Here is a 19,447-nt window from a genome sequence, read left to right as displayed (position 1 = left end):
AACGAAAGTAATATAATAAATAAATAGATTATCGTATTGGTTAGTTGAAATGGCAGTGCGCAGTTTATATAGCGCGCAGAACAGATAACCTCTGAAGTCTTAAGATTCTGGAATGTAAACCACGGGCGAGCAAGCACCTGCAAGCATTGCAGCATGTGACGTCCACCCAAGGTGGACAGATAGCCTGTTTACAGTTGCCAAAAATATTGGATGTTGGCCGCTTTCAACCCATATTATTGGAATTCTATGGGGGAAGCCTTCGAGTGTAGTTACTGTAAAGTAGCTGGAACTAAACTAAACCACCACTTCAAACCTGCTGCGTAAAGGCCAATAGTCAAAGTTCGTTAGAGACAAATGAAAATTTTGTTAGCCACGTCTATAGCGCTAAAACCACTTTTACAAAATAAGGTTTTAAACTTTGCTTTATTATCTATTAACATTTTAAAGTGCACTACTTATTTGTTTCTAAAAATAAATAAACTTATTAATAAACCCAAAGCAATATTCGCAAATTAGTCCAGAATTTTCTTTTAAAATAATGTTTCTATAAATCGATATCTATCATATAGAACATTCTAGAAAACATTAAGACTTTATAGTTAAACTACGAAATAATAATGTTAGGTGTTAACTAGTTACAGGTGAGATACATTACCGTTTTAGTACGTTATCGGGTGTGCTGATTTGTTCAGGGTCAGCGATTTAACGATAGTGTCGTCTGTCATCTCTCGCTTCCTCGAAAATAAATTTGATCCTCTTTAAATTTCAAGTAGTGTATAATTTTCATTATTATTATATAGTTTAAATTTATTCTTTCTGCAATTACAATAAAGTCGTCATTTAAAAGTTAAATATTATAGTTAAGAAAGGAACGATTAAAAATAAAACCTGTTTTTATGAAAGTAAAAATTAATTGCCCTCAAAGTATAAAAAAGTAAAATATTATCTATAATTAATAATATTTCAGCATAGTTTTTGAAATAGTTTTTGAGATTCGATTGTATTTGATGACATGACTAAATATAAATTAGAATAGATCATTTTTTATCTCAATTCGTTTATTACATATTTAATATTTATTCTGTAAACATCCTAACTTTAGATTACAAAATAACAATTATTTAAAATAAGTAATTACTTGTTGAATTAAGTTTGTTTTTCATGTCCACTCATAATGTGGACAGATGACCTGGTTAAGTTCATCGGAAGACCCTGGAAGCAAGCCACTTCCAACAGGTCCTAATAGAAATTTTTCAGAGAGGCCTTCATCCGGCAATGGACGTCTTGCGGCTGAAATGATGGTGATGATGATAAAGTTATATTTAAAGTCAAGAAATTATTAAATAAATGAAAAAAAATGTTGTTTGTGCAAAAATACAATAGTAAATAACTTCTGTTTATCTTTCTTATGCGTAATATTTAGTCCATTTTGATAACCTATCAGGCAATATCCGATTAATTCATGAATGCGTTCGCCATTTACGGCGTATCAGTTGAATGCAACACTTAAACTAAATATTAAATATTAAATAAGTGTATAGGATTATGAACTTTAAGACGTCGGAATACCGACGATGTTTATTTCGAGTATTTCATTAATTACTTATATACAACAACAAAAAAAACCGGTTCAAGCCGTAAACCTTCAAGGGGGCCTTAATCGTTGTTAGCTCTTAGTGCAGTGCGTTGTGTAATTCATAATGTTTACTCACAAATATTTGACGAACGCTCATTTAAAAGGATTTGACAATTATAAGGTATTTGATTATTTATTTTTAAGCAATCACTATATTTGTTTAATAAAACCTTTTTTGTATATATGAACAGATTATAGACAACAATTGTTGTGTTGTTACACGTAAAACACATGACCCCGTTCGGAGGTCGACGTTATTTTTTGCGATACGCTGATAAGGCGGCAAATTCAAATCACAACACATATGATATTTACATCATATAAAATACAATCTTTACATAATTTTTTCGATACCCGTCTCCCTGTTTAACATTTTTGAAGAAATGTTTAAGTTTAACGTTATTAATTTTGTCTACTTTAGATGTGTGAAACTATCTTTTACGTATGAATTTTGTCTAGCAAAGCATTCTGAGTAATATCAGCTCTCTGTAAATGTATATAACTTTATAACTCTCATATGTCAAAGTATCTAACGTAAAGGATTTTTTTAAATAGTAATGTTCGCAAAACATCGTTTCAGCTGTAGGATGTCATGGCTGAAGATAGACCGCCTTTATAGATTTACAATTCGATCAGTAGCGGCATGCAATCAGCATCCTAAACAAGGCCAACCTTAACAAACTTAACGAGATCGTCTGGTCACCTCGTGTGTGGAAGTCTTACGCTACGCTTACGCTCTACGCTCGGCCGTGATCCCCACTATAGCACCTTAAAACTCTACCATCTGTCTGTTTTACGCGCCACTTAGCTAGCCTACTGCCACTTTAAATGGCTACTGGGGCTCCTGGGTGTCCGCCATGTGTTAAACAGACGACTTTGTGAAGGTCATCAGAAGACGCCTTCAACCGATCACATTGGAACTCTTTGGGGTAGGCCTATGCCCAGCAGATGATGTCATATTGCTGATATAATAGTGTTTATAATAAATTAATCATTAGTTATTAACACTTTTTTAATACACAACACTTAGGTATAGCGTATTTATTATTTTCAGTACAGCGCTGTAGATACAAGTCCGCTCAGCAACTATGTGATGCACCCATTTTGGAACGCGACTGTCAAGGTATTATAATAATCTCAAATCTTCTTCGTTCACGTTAGCATTAGTATGACCAATGTTGAAGATGGCTAACCCATCGGGAGCTACGCTTAGCACGCGGATTAGTGATAGCAGTTGTTTTAATTTCAAATGTGTTTCGGGACATGCTGCTGTCTTATCTGAGAACATCACTCCTGGCTCTTAAGGCTATCACCACAGGAGAGGATCGGAATTATTCTGAACGCTGATACCACTACGGCAAAGTCAATTTTAAATAATTTTACCAAATTAAATTGTTCAAAAATGTTTCACTCAGATATGGCTAAACTTATGTGATTACTTTATTTGATTGCCCACATAGTGCATTATATAATTAGGCACATATACAAACACCTGCAAACGTTACAGCCGGATAACATCTTGGGAAGCCCGACCGGCACAAACTAAGCTGCTTCCTTTTATCTCTTTGATATCCATGCATATGCCTTAGTTTGCGGCAAACTAAGGCATATGGTTGGATATGACATGGCGTCGAAAACAAGATTTTTTTTAATGATAAATTGATTACTATTGTTTATAATCCTGTGGTCAGTAGCACATCCAGAACAAGCGATTTTAAACTATAATTTTAAGGTGATTCGTTATAATATGGCCTGAAATTATTTCGGGTAGATCTACCGCACGCACCCGAAGAGTTCGTATAGATATGTCCATAGGTAGTTGACAAGATATTAGTAGGATTTATAAATTTAGTTTCGTTTCAATGCAATAAATTGATTTCCATATATTTATTTATACATGTTCCTAAATATATTCTGCAATATAATCAGAACTAATACGGAATGTTAAAATACTATATAAATTACGAAAATAATATGTAGATTGCTGGGCGATGTTAGCTATAACCGGAAAGGTAACGTAAATAATTTTCGTTAGCTGAAACCACTCGCTTCGTGATTTGTTTTATTTAACAATAAAATAAACAAATCAAAGAATAATTAGTTGATATTTACTGACATGTCTACAGATAAGTGTTACACAGGATTTTTTGAAATACAAAACCATGTTTAGTTTACACTATCTAAGTTATAGATAAAATGTTATTGTATGTGTTAACAAACCTAGCATTTGACTAATCACGGTGTCCTTTAAATTAATACACGCATTACAGGGAAATGATATTGAATTCGACTGGGTAATTTTATTTTATAATTAATTACACAGAACTATTTGTATACAGGAATATTGATTATAGGTGTAAAAACTTTATAGGAGTAAATATATACGAGTAGCTTAATGACAGAAGAAAAGCTTTGAACATTTTCAAAGCTCACACCTTTTTCTAATCATCCTGTAAAGTGATCACTTTGAAACATGGTACTCAATTTATGTTTTCTATTAAAAGGGTCAGTTCAATAACTTCTGATGGTGTAAAATCTGCAAGGACAGATAGTGAACAGTAATAATTGATGTTAATATAAAGTAATCTAAATTTTAAAAATTCTATTTCATAGTTTGTTTATGATTTAAAAAAACCATTGATTTGTTTAAAGCATATAACCCTACATATAAACAATCATCCTATATATGTTGAAAAGTGTTGCGTAGTTTAACTAAATTTTAGTTCACGGACCCTTCCGCTCCGTGAACTCAGCTCAGATGAAGTTGTAAAAGCCTTTGATCTAACAGCACCTACGTCAACAGAGAATAAATAAGTGAATGTGAGAATGACTAAAAAGTGAGTAGATTAATAAAACCTTCGGACATTTTCGCCTTATCAATCTTTCGACTGAGTCTAAAAACGTATTATTAGTGCCGAATCGAATAAAAGCTCATGACACATAAATAAAAATTCTTAAAAATAACATTATGGTTGTCTGTAAGAAATAGCCTCTTGTGATAAGACCGCCCACTGTTTTTTTTTGTTTATTATTATAAAACTATTTATATGTATCCTAGCGTGTACAATAAAGTATATTAAATTAAATTACTATACAATTATAACGAACTCTTATATGTGTAAAAAGTAATTGAACATACATTACAATATCTTACGTCAAGATTAAAATTTGACGTATCTATAATTTTGATTAGTGGTGTTTATACAGCTTCGACAGGGCTTGTAGGTCAGGATTCCAGAAGCCTTTAAATAATAGGAGTTTCAAGTCAGACGTCTTTATGTCTGATGTTATGATAGACAAAGATATTTCGACTCAGTTTGTAATGGACGACCAGCTCTTCTCAACATTCCGAGCCGGTGCTGGCTTGCACACTGACTGTCGACATTGAAATTTTTATAATGTTAAAATAGTTCACGCCCAAAATGCCTTCTAGAATAAAGATATTTTGAAATTTAATTTAGAAGAGAACTAATATGAGTAGGCGAAGGCGTCCGCAAAACATTCTCAATTTATATCTACTGAAAATTTTCATTAGCTAGATATTTACTATCAGATTTACTTGTATTTGTAAATATTTACACATTAACGAAAGTAAAAGCTATATATCCATTGCAGTTCATACCTAAATCAATAGCACCTAACCTGCTCACTTTCCTCGGGTTCATGTGCGTTGTGGCTGTGGCAGCGATGACGTTTTGGTATGATTACGACTGGTTCGCGTGCGGGGGTCGGCAGGGACATCAATACAATGGACAGTGTGAAATACCCAACTACGTGTTCACGATTGGATCCGTTCTGATTTTCCTCGCTTATAACTTAGGTATGAGATTAAAATCGATTTATTATTTATTTTTAAGCTAAAACTGTCATTATCATTGTCAGATTACATTCATCTACTGCTAGACTTTGTCCATAATCTCCTACTTTTTAGTCGTAAGTTCGTGAGAACGACGGTCATGACATATGTTCTTCTTCAATGCGTTTCGCGCCAACTTGACCGGACCATCGCAAAGCTGGACGACCTCTGAATCTTCATTTTTTATAAAAGCACACCAAAATCAAATGCATTAAAATGATACATATTGTTATAACAACTAAAGATAATAATGATGCTCCTACTTTTTTAGAGAATAGGTTATTACCTTTACCTTGGACAACAAGTAACAAATGTCGTTTTAGATTACCTGGCTAAATTATTTTAAATATATCATACCAACAGGCTATACTTGATCTTGAACTTTAGTGAATAGGGATGTTATTACGACGCTAAGTCTATGAAATGCGCAATAATACCCAAAGCATTAATTCCCAATGCATTAATGCGCTTTAATTATTAAGACGTAAGGAGGCTAACAAGACTGTTTTCCACAACTAATGCAGCCTATTTCTTAGTCGCTATTCTGAGAGATACTTCTGACAGGGTGACAGCCGCCTTATTAATCACCACATCAGTTCGCAGATTTTAATAGCTATATCGAAAACTTTTGCTTTTCTATTGAACTCTTTCATTTCGAATTTATATCCAGTGACTTCTTTGAATAAATATCGTACCTAATTAATTTAGGAATGTTTATATTTTTGATCTTATATATTATTCATGTATTATACTGTTAAGTAATACGATTGCTTTACTTTATGTAATTATATTAAAATTGTATATACAAAATATATTTCTAAGTCCCGAGTAACATACGGGCAACGTACATGACATCTACTTAGAAAGATTTAACTAGATTATGGATGCATTAAAGTGCATAAGTATATTTCATAATATGTACGACTCTGGATGCTGACCGCTTCCAACAGGTCCTGTATGTAATCTCTAGGTGAAACCTACGTCTTGCAGTGAACTTCTTACAGCTGAAATGATGATGATAATTCAAAATTTTCGTCTCGATTATTTAAAGCAAGCAAAGTGTTACCCTTCGTCAAGACATCGTCACAAAATTCATTCTTTTTTAGATGGCATAGATGGCAAGCAGGCTAGACGTCTCGGTGTGTCCGGACCGCTGGGAGAAATGTTCGACCACGGCCTAGACTCTTACATAGTGTTCCTCATTCCCTTCAGCTTGTTTTCGATCTTCGGCAGAGATGAGTTTTCAGTCCCTCTCTTTAGGTTCGTTATTTAATCATCATAAATCATATGTCAATGACTTTTATATCTCTCGATTCAATTTCCAGTTAGTTTTAATATTTGTACAATCGAGCAAAGACAAAATAAATTATGCCAAGCCCAATATATTTAATTTCATTATATTATATTCAAAAGTATTCTCTACAAATATTTTCACGATTTGTTATTTAAACTTTTTACTTTGCATTTTTTTTTACTTTAAATAATTATATTTTTAGTCTGTGTATATTCAAGATATCTGAATTGAACGTTATACAAGTAGATGTTTTTGATTCTTCCTTTCTATATATGTATATACAAAAGGCTGGGGACTAATGTTACTGGACTAGAGACCACCGACCAACGATGGCAGTGTAAGAAATCCAAACACAAGACTGAACTGATGGCCTTGTTGAATTCGCTGGAAAACGCTGGATACAGACAACTTCGGTCTTATTAGAAATCTAAGAAACAAAAGTGTTGCCATCTTTCAGAAAATTTCAAAAAAAAATTAGACTCAAATCCAAAACAACGCAACCTCGAAAATCTAACGACGCACAATGAAAAAAAGTACTAATTAAGCAGCGACGCAACTTTAAAAAAAACGCAAAACGAAACGACGCAAAGCGAGGTATTGGTGTATCTTGAAAGTCGAAATATAATCCGATAAGCAAAATAACTAGTAAAATTACTGAGGAAGTTGATACATATATATGTTTATTTTATCCAGTCCTCTTTTCAATATACATTGCCATTGATATAACCGATAAATTTAATATTAAAAATATTTGGTATAATAAAATGTTTCAAAATGTAAAGGAATAGTTAATGTTTTATAGGTCACGTTTTATTATCGTCAATATATATTACCTAAGTCTTACAGATAAAGCTGACATGTGATATTTTTTTAGGGGTTACCTAATTCTCGCCAGTGTAATACTAAATTTCTACGTGACGCACTGCGAAAAGTATATCACTCGGGTCCTGTACCTACCTTGGGGATACGACGTCGCTATGTGGGTAAGGTTTAATATATCATTCTATATCTTGCTTTAATATATCATTATTAAATTTCCAATTTAATATATATATAATTAGTTTACACTCAAATGCCCTTGAACAAAATTATACCTATGGCTGAGGTATTTTTTTTATTTCCCCCTATCTGGTGTGGGACAGGGTCTTTAGTTTTCATTTATTTAATTTTTCACAAACTTTTTTTTATTTTCGCTCTCTTCAGTTATGCATCCTATGTTCTGCTGGGGTATTAGCATTGTTTCAGACGTATTCCTTTATATTTATAACTAGCTACACCAACAGACTTCGTATTGTTGATGGTATCAAGTCAGTACTTTCACGTGTACTTTAGAACTTTTTGTACTCTCAATAAAAAAACTATATACTGTCGAAAGTTATTATCCGCATTGGTTGTTCGCAGTGTAATAGAAAAAAATTGAAACACTTTCCACAATTATCATTTTATTTATCAAATTAATGTGTTAATGACTAAGGAAGCAGGATATGGAAATAAGAAAGTTTTGTGAATAAATTACTATTGTTGCTGTTATACCTGTGTACCCAGGACAGGGAAGAACGAGTGGCCCCCAATAATGGGGACTGTATAATAAATGGGTTAACGATAAACAAAGGTTACCATTATGTACGATAAAATTCCATATGTATGAAAGGTTTTTTTAATACGAAAAGTATTTACCTACTCCGGTTTCAGAATTGAGGAAACACATTTTTTAAATTGTTAAATTATACATTTTCGGTTATCCATATTAACTATAAAATTAAAAAACTTATTGAAATTATTCGATAAGAAGATAAATATGTTAAAATATTTTTATGTGAGTGCGATAAACTTTGCGTTTAATGAACACAAAGAGAGAACTTTTGAGACGCTCGAATTTCGGTCTAAAAAGGAAGAGACTGTGACGAACTAATTTTAACGGTAACGTTTCAAATGTCTTAATCGAATACGATCTATTCAATGTATTTCGTATAATTTAAAACAAATCTAGTCTTTCATTAGTTGACTATTGTATATAGAAAAGAATTTTACAAAGCCTTCATAAACAGAAAATATACAACTTTATATTCTTTATAGGCAGGGTATTCGTTTAACGGAAAGCAATAAATAATGTTCTTATAAATATAATTAATACACTTAGCCGGACTGGTCTGGTTAAAAATTTATGGGGGGAGGCCTCAAGTCGAACAATAGATAACCATCAACATCTTATAAATTAAAAATATATGCAATACAATAATATCACAGATATACAATAAAAACAAAGGAAAGTAAAGTCGCTTTCCTGAGTTAAATTCACACGACTACATTTATAAAAAGTTTTTATTTCTTACAATATATTCACCTTCGTTATCAACAACCATTTGCCATCTAGTATACAAATTTTCAATGCTGGAGCGGTAAAATAAATTAGTTTTTCAGTAAATTATGTCGACAGAAACGACATTACTTTCCAATCCCCTTAATACAATTTTTGTATAGATTGGAAAAGTATTTGAATTTATTAAAAAAGTGTTGGTTGTTTCAAAAAAGAACAATTATATTATGTATAAAGAAGAGAAAGTTGTAACTAAGAATAAAGAAGTTAGCAAATAACGTATTACATATTTAGTAAAGATACATCCACATTATATAAATATTTTAAATAAAATACATAAGAATCCGTACTCTAAACATAGTCAGTATTATAGGGAACTGTGTGTTGAAGCTAGTTTACATACAATCCAAGAAGCGGATTATACTCCGGATTTCTAAAATGGAGAGATATAAGACCGTAGACGAAAAAATAACCGATATTTCACAGAGGATTTTGCAGCATCGGGCGGATAAGGTAGCCTATAGAACAGATGATCGCTGGGCCCTGTAAGTTCTGGAGTAGAAACCGCAGATCTGCCAGCTCAATTTTAAAATTTTAAGGTCTTCATAAAGTGCTGGATGCAGGCCATGTTTTTATCTTACCCAGTTTATTCTCCCACAGGCTGCAGTCATCTTATTCCTCGTAGCCGGCGTGTTCGGACCGGGTTGCTTTAAGACGTTTGTATTTGGGGAAGTGACTTTTGCGCAGGCGCTAGAGCTAGCCATTCACGCGACCGGACTCTTTACAACACTGCCAGTATCAATCTACAATGTTTATTTGTGAGTGAATTCATTTTTATGTTAATTATATATCAGGGGTAGCCAAGTTGCGGCTACACGCGGCTCTTTGAATTATTATTTGTGGCTCTAGATAAATGTAACTGAGTTTCATTTTTATTTTGGTGTATATTTTTGTGGCGTCCATGTGGTTAGGTCCAATTATACTTTGACCGAAATAGTCAAGGACAAGGGAAGTCGAAGGTCATAATGGCTATTTTTGTGGGAGGCCTATGCCTTGCAGTGCTCCTCTATCGGATGACACGATTATGATGATACCTTTAAAAAATTATAATCATTCCCTACATGTTTGAAAATGTATCTTAAACTACTGTATATTTTGTACTGTTATTTATGTTATATATGAATATAGTTTATTCAATAATTATCATACACTTTGCATTACTTTTGAATACTTATTTAATAAACGCTCGTGATTTAAAACTTTGAAATAAGGCTTCGATTTTCTAGGAGCTTGGCCATCCCTGTTATTTATAACAAACAATCCGACCTATTTAATTAGAAAATGTAATATTTATTGTCATTCTTACTCAGCATTACTAATTCTATTTTCATTTGCGTAAATAAATAATTGATTTTCCACCACAAGAACAGGCGAACAACTTACAACAGTGAAGTTTTTACGGCTGAAATGATAACGATGATGATAATTATTACAAAATGAAAAAAAACTCGTTGCAAATGTAGTCTAATACATAGTAACCTAAGATGTAAGAATCTTTTTTTTTCATCATTTTAAAAAGTTCCTTAAAATTACGTCAATATATTTAAGTTTTTTTTTTTATTTTATCATCATGACAGTTTTACATTCACAAGTGGACGTAAGCCTCTTCCATAGATATCCGAAGACTTTAACTCCACGTTCTGGGTGTACATACTACTATTTGAGAGACTTTTTGTTTAATTTTATCATCAACATCAGCCGACAGACACCCATTGCAAGGCCCAAACCTCCTCTAAAGATATCTGTGACGACCGCAGTGTGGTATTATGGTAAGCAGAAGATGCTGCTGCCCCTACCCTGTAAAGATGTTTGTAAGCATTGACAATCCTATATAATTAACGCACAAAGTGTGAACCATGTAAGATTGTATTGCGGGAATCGAATCCGTGAACTATGATTGCAAGTGACAGTCCTCTACCGCTGTACCACTACTCCACAAATATTTACTTATCTACTACAGAGCTTTATGAAATCGAAGTTCATTATTTCCAGACCATTTGTTTTATTACAAGTACGTGCAAACTGGACACATAATTTACATAATTTAAGTGATTAATTAATTAACATGCGATACGATTGTAGGTCGTATAGAAACCGCACCGGAAATAGCTACTCGCTGTCGGAGGCTGTTCGACCTTTGTGGTCGATTTGTTCCATGGTCGCGGTGATGACCTACTGGGGTCTCAGGTCCCACAACGTCATGGAGAGTTACCCGAGGGCGTTTCTACTACTGTTCGGCACCCTATTTAGTAATATCGCCGTAAGTTTTAAATAATTTCTTTCGATTTATATGTATTGCAATGAACATTAAAAATAAACATTTATTCATACATTTATTAATTTTATTATTGACTAAGGATTATAAACGAAAAGGAACCGATATAGTCAAACAGATTGGTAAGTCGAAGATTCGGTGGACAGGTCATATAGCGCTCAGGATATTGGCCGATGGGGACTTAAGTTTCTTGAATGGAGACCTGGAACCGGCAAGCGTAGCGTAGAACGCCAGATCACATTGTTAAATTGGCTGGAAATTGCTGGAAGGACGTGAACTGATCTCAATAGGAATCTTTGGGAGAGGTCTAAGTCGCAATGAACATTCTACGAGTGAAAGATGATGATGACGATGAAGGATCACTTACAGTGACGACTTGTTCACGTCACCAGTTCCAGAGGAGCCCAATTAGATATATTATAATTAAATTTCGTGTGTAATTTTGCAGTCGCTTTTACAATTTATTTTTAAACTTTAACAATAGTAGAGCTATTAATTCCCAATTTTTTTTACCGAAATCCTCGAATATTATAAAAGGATTTTACAGGGCGTGTCCTATTTCTTGAATTTGTTACTTAACAATTCAGAGAAATTACACGAGAGTGACATTACACAATAAACTGTATAGTAAGCTTACCTTTATTTATTGTTCTAGCCTTACGTACGTTGATATTATTCTTATATTTTTATATAACGTAGAATCATAACATGCCTTTACTTAAGAAGCGAAATAATTAACGAATAGTTTGCCTTTCTATTAGCGATAGTAACGTTAACGATTTTTGAAATAAAATGAATAATCAAACACTTTGAAGTAATTCAATAAAGATTTCGTCTGTGTATAAATAATCTTTTTAAAATGTGGCAAAAAGTGTTTCTTTGTTTCTATTCTTTTGATTTACAAAAATTTCGCCTAAAAATAGACATTAAAATTTTATTTATTGTAAATTAAAATAGTCAAGGTAGCGGGAAATTGTTGGTACATCCAGCTGTCTATAAATATACTCGAGTTCTCTTCTCATTAATGTATGTATGTATATGTGTATTATATCTTTCTAAGCGACCTGGTAGACGCAGCGTGGAAAGATTTAGGTACGTGTATTGACATGGTCAAGGTCCCTGGATGTAGGCACCGGAAGACTGGATGTTGTGGTGATTTTTGGGGAAGGCCTGTCTTACAGTAGGCTTATGTAGGCTGACATGACGACGACAATGAAATTAAACAATGAGCCGTCGCCTCTGTTGGCACAATGTACTATGTCCAGCCACAACTAGAACAGGCAACCTTGACCTCGACTTTAAAGTCTTCGTACATCTGTGGGGGAGACTTACGTCTAACAGTCAACGTCTTAAGACTGGCATGATGATGATAACGGTGATATAATATAATTTAAAAAAGAATCATAAGTCTTTTTTTAACAACTCTTTACATCATATAATTAACAATGCTCGTACCTAACATGAAACTATAGATATTCGTGACACATTGTATATTTTTACCACTAAACAGAGCCGACTTATAGTGGCCGAGATGAGTGGGCAGCGCTGTGAAATGTTCAACGGTTTGCTGTGGCCGCTGGCGGCTGGCGTCGCCGCTTCCCTGTACATCCCTGCGCTTGAATGGCTTGTGTTGCACAGTCTATTGTGGGGGTCGATATTCGCGCATATACATTACGGAACTTGTGTCGTAAGTCGTTGTTTATACTTTTTTTGTTCATGTATTAAGGTTTTACCGTTTGGCGTTTGCGTTTAGTGGTGATAGAGCTCTTAAGATACTTAACCTACACTGAAGTTAGTTTAACTTCTTTAAATTAATTAAATTCACGGACATTTTGTTCAACTTTTTTCCCTATTTATACAATACTGGCCAGTATTTTATATTAAAATTTCTTTCTTATTTTATATGGAAATTCAGTTATATATAGTAATTTGTTTTCGTTTATTGAGCAGAGGTTGCCCAGCGGTAAGGTCTGACACTTACAATCGTAGGTCACGGGTTCGATTCCCAGGATACAACATAACATTATTCACACTTTGTGTATTAATCAATTGCCACTGCTCACAAATAAGTTTCCAGAGGACAGGCATGAGTGTCCTCTGCTTACCATAACAACACACTGCGAGCGCCAACCGGAATGCCAATCGTGGCGATTATGGTATATCCCTCTAAAAATATCTTTTGGGAAGGTCTATGCCTTGCAGCGGGCGCCTATAAGCTGAAACTGTGACGATTGTACATAAATTTCATTTTGTTCGATGACTTTTTTGTCTTGTAGCAATGTCATAATGCGGTAGCTACAGAAATTTTAAAACTTCTGATAAAAATACACAGCTAATAATTTGGTAGTTGTCTTTTTATGTTACCCTTACATTGCCTAATGAAATCTCAAGTGACAAAAGCAGGTGGAAGTATGAAGGTTCAAGGTGAGGGCTATATGGCGGGTGCTTTATCACATCCTAGCCAAATTCACTTAACTTTTTTCTAAGCGGCTTAACATAGATGTGTTGTAGCTTTATCGTGATGAAAGACCACACTTATTCTATAATAAATTCCAACCGTTTTCATGTCTGTAATAATGGTCTATTATACACATTTTCTTACATAATTTTTAAATTTCGTCAGGGAGGTTCCATAGCATCCGCTTCCACTGCATGAGAACTAAAAAAGTTATAACTCCTACCGAATAATTCTTGACGATCAACATATGCTAGATATTATCAAAACTATGTAACCTAGTTCTACTGACACTGACCTTGTGCACAGTTTTAAAGTTGAACTAGAGCTCGCATTAATAATTATATACATATGACATGATCTGAAAAAACAGAAAACCAGAACCATCGCTATTTCCTTCGAACTTCTACAAAACCATCACCGTAATTTTAGCAATGAGTCGTTCACTGCTAGACGTAGCCTCACCAATAGATTTCCAAAAGGACTGCTACGTTTGTTTAGCATACAGCGTCCTATTCCGACGTTAACCAGGGCGTCTGTCCCCTTTGTTAAGACCAGGCGGTTTGTTTATTTGATACATCCCTACAGTGCATTAATTCTATTGATTTTTGTTCCCCGATAATGGTTACCTTAATGTTACTGTATCAAATGATTAAACAATCAATAATTAAATAATCAGTCTAAAAGTTTAAATTATTTATATACTGAACTCGTTTAAATAAAAAGACTAAAGGTTACCACTGTGTGTATTGCCAAATAAATCTCAAATTTTTGTTGCGTTTTCTTAACGATTAAAATACATAAAATATTAAAGTGTAAGATTTCTTAAAATTGCCGCAATCTTTTTATACACATAAAAACACTACAACGTTTATGAAGCTGTCAAAATAACTTTTAGGGTATATACCAAAGAGAAACGACGTCACATAGATTATTCTTGTGTACTTTTATATTAAGCTGTTAATCATTTTAACATTTAAACGTTTTTTTTTACTTTGGCTCATGTCAGTGCGCCGTCTTCCCGCTTAACTCAAATTTCAAAGATGCGGCAGTTACATGCAATTTCCTGTAACCAAAACTTATTCCGTCAATAACTTCACACAACACCTATTTTTGTATTTCTAATATTGTCTTTCAGATGTAGTTTAATATGTCTTACATAACATTTACGATCTGATTTTATAAAATAAACAGTCAACAGATTAAATACGAAAATCTCATGATTTACCTAAAGACATGTATTCGCCATTTTGTATCAAATTTCGAATTATTTTTTTTCCTAGTTTAAATATTAATAACGAAAACTGTAATATCTATTTTTAAGCACAATATCATTATATTTTATAATTTTTAAAATTGAACGACTAATATTATTTTTATGTTTATATATTTAACATTTTGATCAATATTTTTTTAAACCTCGCTCTATTCATAACTTATGGCGACATCTATTGATATAAAATTGAATTTTTAAAATTGGAACCAAGAGATCTTTAGCTTCCATAAATATTTTTTTAAATTTTTACGTGTCAATTGGTTATAGGTGTATAATCAAATAATAATATAGGAAGAAAATGCGTTTTTAAATTTGGAATTACAAAGTATTACAATTAATTATTGTTTAGTACGAGTATCTGTACTGCCCAAAAGTTACTGGACTGTCGCATTCCAATAGAAAATATAATTTAAAGTAATGTATTTTATAGTGGTCACGTTATACAGGTTTATTAGAAATTAGTGTAAAAGCTTTCTGCTGACAAAGTTGCTATATATTCGCCAATAACAAGCCTCCTTTTTATGTTGCCTTCTTTTCTTCCAATAAGAATATTTAAGAAAGGTATCGATGAAAAATATTTAAATATTTTTTTAATTTTGCCTACGTATATTTCTACTGTATTAAAAAGATTTTGTTTTAAAAGTGGAGCTTTATCTTAAACCCTCGAGAGAGTGCCGTTATAAATTATCACACTGCAAGTCTCTCGGGGTTGTAAGTAGGGGATGAAATCAACCAAAACAAAAAATCGGTTTACGATGAACAAAGATTAACTTTTATTGTTTTAATGTAACCAGGAAATGCTGCAAATACGATAATGAAAATAGTTAAATACAATTCCAAATTTAAAATATCTTTATTTAAGAAGTTATTTACATGCAATTTTGAATCGATTATTAATAATATTAAAGGGTTAGTCCGTGAGTAAGCTACCATCGGCTCGAAATGCTGATTTGATGATAAGAGCTGGCCAGAAACAGTCGTTCTTTTTAAATTAAAGTTAAAAATTCTGTTTATCTTTTCCTCCCTTTTCACCCGATAGACACCCGCTGCAAGACTTAAGCCTCCCGCAAAGATATGTTTGAGAAGATAAACTATAATCGTTGGTGATCACAGTGTGCATGGTATGAAGAGGGCGTTGCTGCCTATCCTCTGTAAACTTGTATGTCAGCAGTAGTAATCTTACATATTTGTTGCACAAAGTGTTAATTAATTAAGATAACATCCCGGGTATCGAACCGCAACCTACGATTGCAAATCTCAATCCTCTACCGGGGGGCTATCACTGCTCTGATGTTTATGTTATATTTATGATTTTATATATAATATGAATCATGTAAATGAGTCTATAAACCAATTTCTACATATTTAGATAAACTAAAATTCCTTGAATAGCATACTAACATTTATTTGACATATTTTTAATTTTAGTTGTAAAATAAGAAAAGGGACGTCTAAGATATCTAGTGTAACTCAAACTGATGCTTGGTTTTAAATAGTTTTCTTTTAGTCTTACCTTGACATCTATTAAACAGGGCAACGCCTATTTGCCGCCAACAATTCATTTGTAAACATTCTTGTGGTCGTATATAAACCCGAATGGTATTCATTAATAACTTATACACTTTATACAAAAGAACAAGTTATAATCAGGACAGTTCAAATAACAAATCCTGTATGTCACTTGACAGGAGGTTGGAGATCGCAGTGTGGTATTATAGCACGGAGAAAACATGAGCATCCTCTGGAAGCTTTTTTGTGGGCAGTGGCAACTCTATATAACTAAGTCACAAAGTGTAAATTGTTTATAAGTCTGTATCCCAGGAAAGCCGCTACCTATGTTCGCAAGTCTCAGTCCTCTATCGCTGGGCTACCACTGTTCGCCCTTAGTACCATAAGATAACTCAGGTTCCCGCTGTTCGATATATCTCTATAAGATCGAATCAGGTTTGTGAATAGCCGTAGACGAACAGAAGTAACATAGAGGATTTGCTAGTGGCAGTGCTGAGACCACGTACATATGTAGGGGAGACCACAGATCGGCAAACGCAGAATAGGACATCCACCCAGAAAGTAGACACGTCGTTACGGTCGTCGGAAGACGCTAGATGCAGGATTCGATCTATAAGTCCTATTGTTAATCTATAAGAGAGCTATTTATCTAGCATTAGACGCTCTGCTGCTTAAATCATGATGTTAATGTTAATGATGATGTTGATGATGGCCTTGAGAAAACTGTAAACATCATTGGATTTCAGAGTCTAAACCTTCATACCTAATGGCAGTAACTTGCGGTTAACTTCGACACTTAATGTCCGTATTCGTTGCGCTTTAACTTTAATATGCGGCGATGTTTTGGTTCATAAAATAAGTTAAATGTTATCTGTTTTAAAAATAATGACAATATCAGTCACTTTTTATATAGTCTTTACTTTAGTATGTTTCATGAGCGAACTTATCTCTTATGTTCTTTATTTGCGACAAAAATCTCGGTAATGCTTAAAACAATGCTTAGTCTTCAACTATTTACAGCTGAGCTGATACATCTATATTTAAAACCAGAGAACTGAGAATTTTCATTTGTTTTTATGATAAAAGAAGTATATATTTAACTAAATTTTTATTGATTTAGCTAACTAAGAATAATACTTAACCTTCATAAGACATTTAAAACATTTTAATAAGATGGTTGGTTTTAATTTTTCTTTTTTTTTCTTTTACAGGTTCGACAAATGTGTACCCATTTCAAAGTTAAGTGTTTCGTCGTACCGAAAACTAAAAGAAAATGAAAATTTTATCTACCTTAATATTGTATTTAATAACTATTTTTTATTAAATTTGCCACTGGATAATTATTTTGTATGAAAGTGTAATACATAATTTTATTTACATAACATTTGTATATGTTTTTAATATACTGTCAGGTTATTATATTTTTAATAATATAAATTATGCTCCGCCTACTTACCCAATTTTGAACAAATAGTTTGAGCATAAATTGATAGACAAAATTTATCAACCTGCTTCCCATTCTCTCCCGTAAAAAAACATTACCAGGTACGGAGCAAAAATTCGACACCGCGACACAATCTAATTGACAAAATAATACGTAATCTAATACAGAATAGACAAAAAAATGAGCCACAACGGCATCATATCGCGAAAAGTTGTGCAGCTTTTTCAATAAGAGCGAAAGAGATGGGTGTAACCACTCGCTTGGGCCCCCAGCTCCGTCTTTAAATTATACGTTCTCATAGCCTTGTAGCTGGGTATACTTCGCTACATTAACCCAAAGTTGTTTTATTAGGTGTTACATTTTCGACTTTAATGCCATGCTTTAAAGACTTAGTTAGCCTGAAGCAATTTTGTTATTATGTCGTTTAGGAACCGAGTGGAAATTTAGTAATGGGGGGTGCTCGACATGGACACCGAAGTCGGGGTTTAGAATTTCAGTACAGCTTCGGATAGCTGCGAAGCGCTGCTTTGTTAGCTCTTCAATTGTTTACCGTTTCGATTTTTTTTTAATTTTCATTCGCGGCTAACAACAGATGGTAAATTAAAAACCTGATTTGTTAACAAAGCACAGCGTGTTAAAACTTCACAATTAACTAATTGATACGTAAATATATCCGCAGCTAGAAACTTTTTGAATAAAGTGCACAGTGAACTTTGAAAAGTGTAAAAAGTGTTGTGCGGCGCGAATTTAAAATTAAATAAAAATAGGATAATTAATCGTGAAATGGTAGCTGAATAAATAATAATACAATAAATAGGTAAGTGAGGTGTCAGTAGAGAATGAAATTTAACAGTTTTCTAAAACTTTTGTGGTGGTGTGGCAATTAAAAACAATGGCATGTCTATCGTTTTGGTAGAATTCTTGAATCGCATGTGTTGGATCATGTTTTGCTGGTAGGCCATGAAATGTAGCTGGAATGCAGACTTTCAGGCAGGAGGTAATTTTTACCAATAGATTATTTTCTTGTTAGACATAATTGTCAATTATTGATTACATTCCAATTTGATCCTTTATTCAATAATTGGTAAAGTTCGTTATTATATTTTTTTAAACTTGTAATTCATAATTTACTAATACTTTTATTACATTATATGTCTAATTTAATCCCTAAAATTCTTACAAATTAAGATATAAAATTGAATACTTTTTCTATGCAAAATAACAGTTGGAATATATCTAAATAAATTTAAAACTGGTACTATTACATTTCAATTGATTTATAAATTGTAATTAACAGATCAAAATAAAATCTAGAACTAGTAATT

The 19,447-nt window shown here is 33.0% G+C and overlaps 1 protein-coding gene across 1 annotated transcript; it reads left to right on the top strand.

The window, feature by feature from the left end:
* Positions 1-1,523: 1,523 nt before the first annotated feature.
* LOC137925587 (ethanolaminephosphotransferase 1-like) lies at positions 1,524-17,990 on the top strand. Its single transcript, XM_068769048.1, has 9 exons — positions 1,524-1,757; positions 2,691-2,759; positions 5,252-5,456; positions 6,599-6,752; positions 7,661-7,769; positions 9,764-9,921; positions 11,246-11,423; positions 12,949-13,125; positions 17,890-17,990. The coding sequence occupies exons 1-9, from the start codon at positions 1,701-1,703 to the stop codon at positions 17,953-17,955; spliced, it is 1,173 nt and encodes a 390-aa protein (XP_068625149.1). The 5' UTR covers positions 1,524-1,700; the 3' UTR covers positions 17,956-17,990.
* Positions 17,991-19,447: the final 1,457 nt, after the last annotated feature.

Source organism: Battus philenor, unplaced genomic scaffold (assembly GCF_028537555.1).
Source record: "Battus philenor isolate CCGP_79_NKW_IND1 unplaced genomic scaffold, ilBatPhil1.0.hap1 SCAF_27, whole genome shotgun sequence".
NCBI lineage: Eukaryota > Metazoa > Arthropoda > Insecta > Lepidoptera > Papilionidae > Battus > Battus philenor.
The sequence above is the reverse complement of the archived record's forward strand: the minus strand, read 5'-3'. Positions and strand labels throughout refer to the sequence as shown.

Bases quoted from the DNA above. Each gene is read 5' to 3' on its own strand.
- LOC137925587 (XM_068769048.1), top strand. From the start codon at position 1,701: ATGTTTACTCACAAATATTTGACGAACGCTCATTTAAAAGGATTTGAC. The intron at 5,457-6,598 runs GTATGAGATTAA...ATTCTTTTTTAG, and splicing joins TTTCCTCGCTTATAACTTAG to ATGGCATAGATGGCAAGCAG. The intron at 6,753-7,660 runs GTTCGTTATTTA...ATATTTTTTTAG, and splicing joins TTTTCAGTCCCTCTCTTTAG to GGGTTACCTAATTCTCGCCA.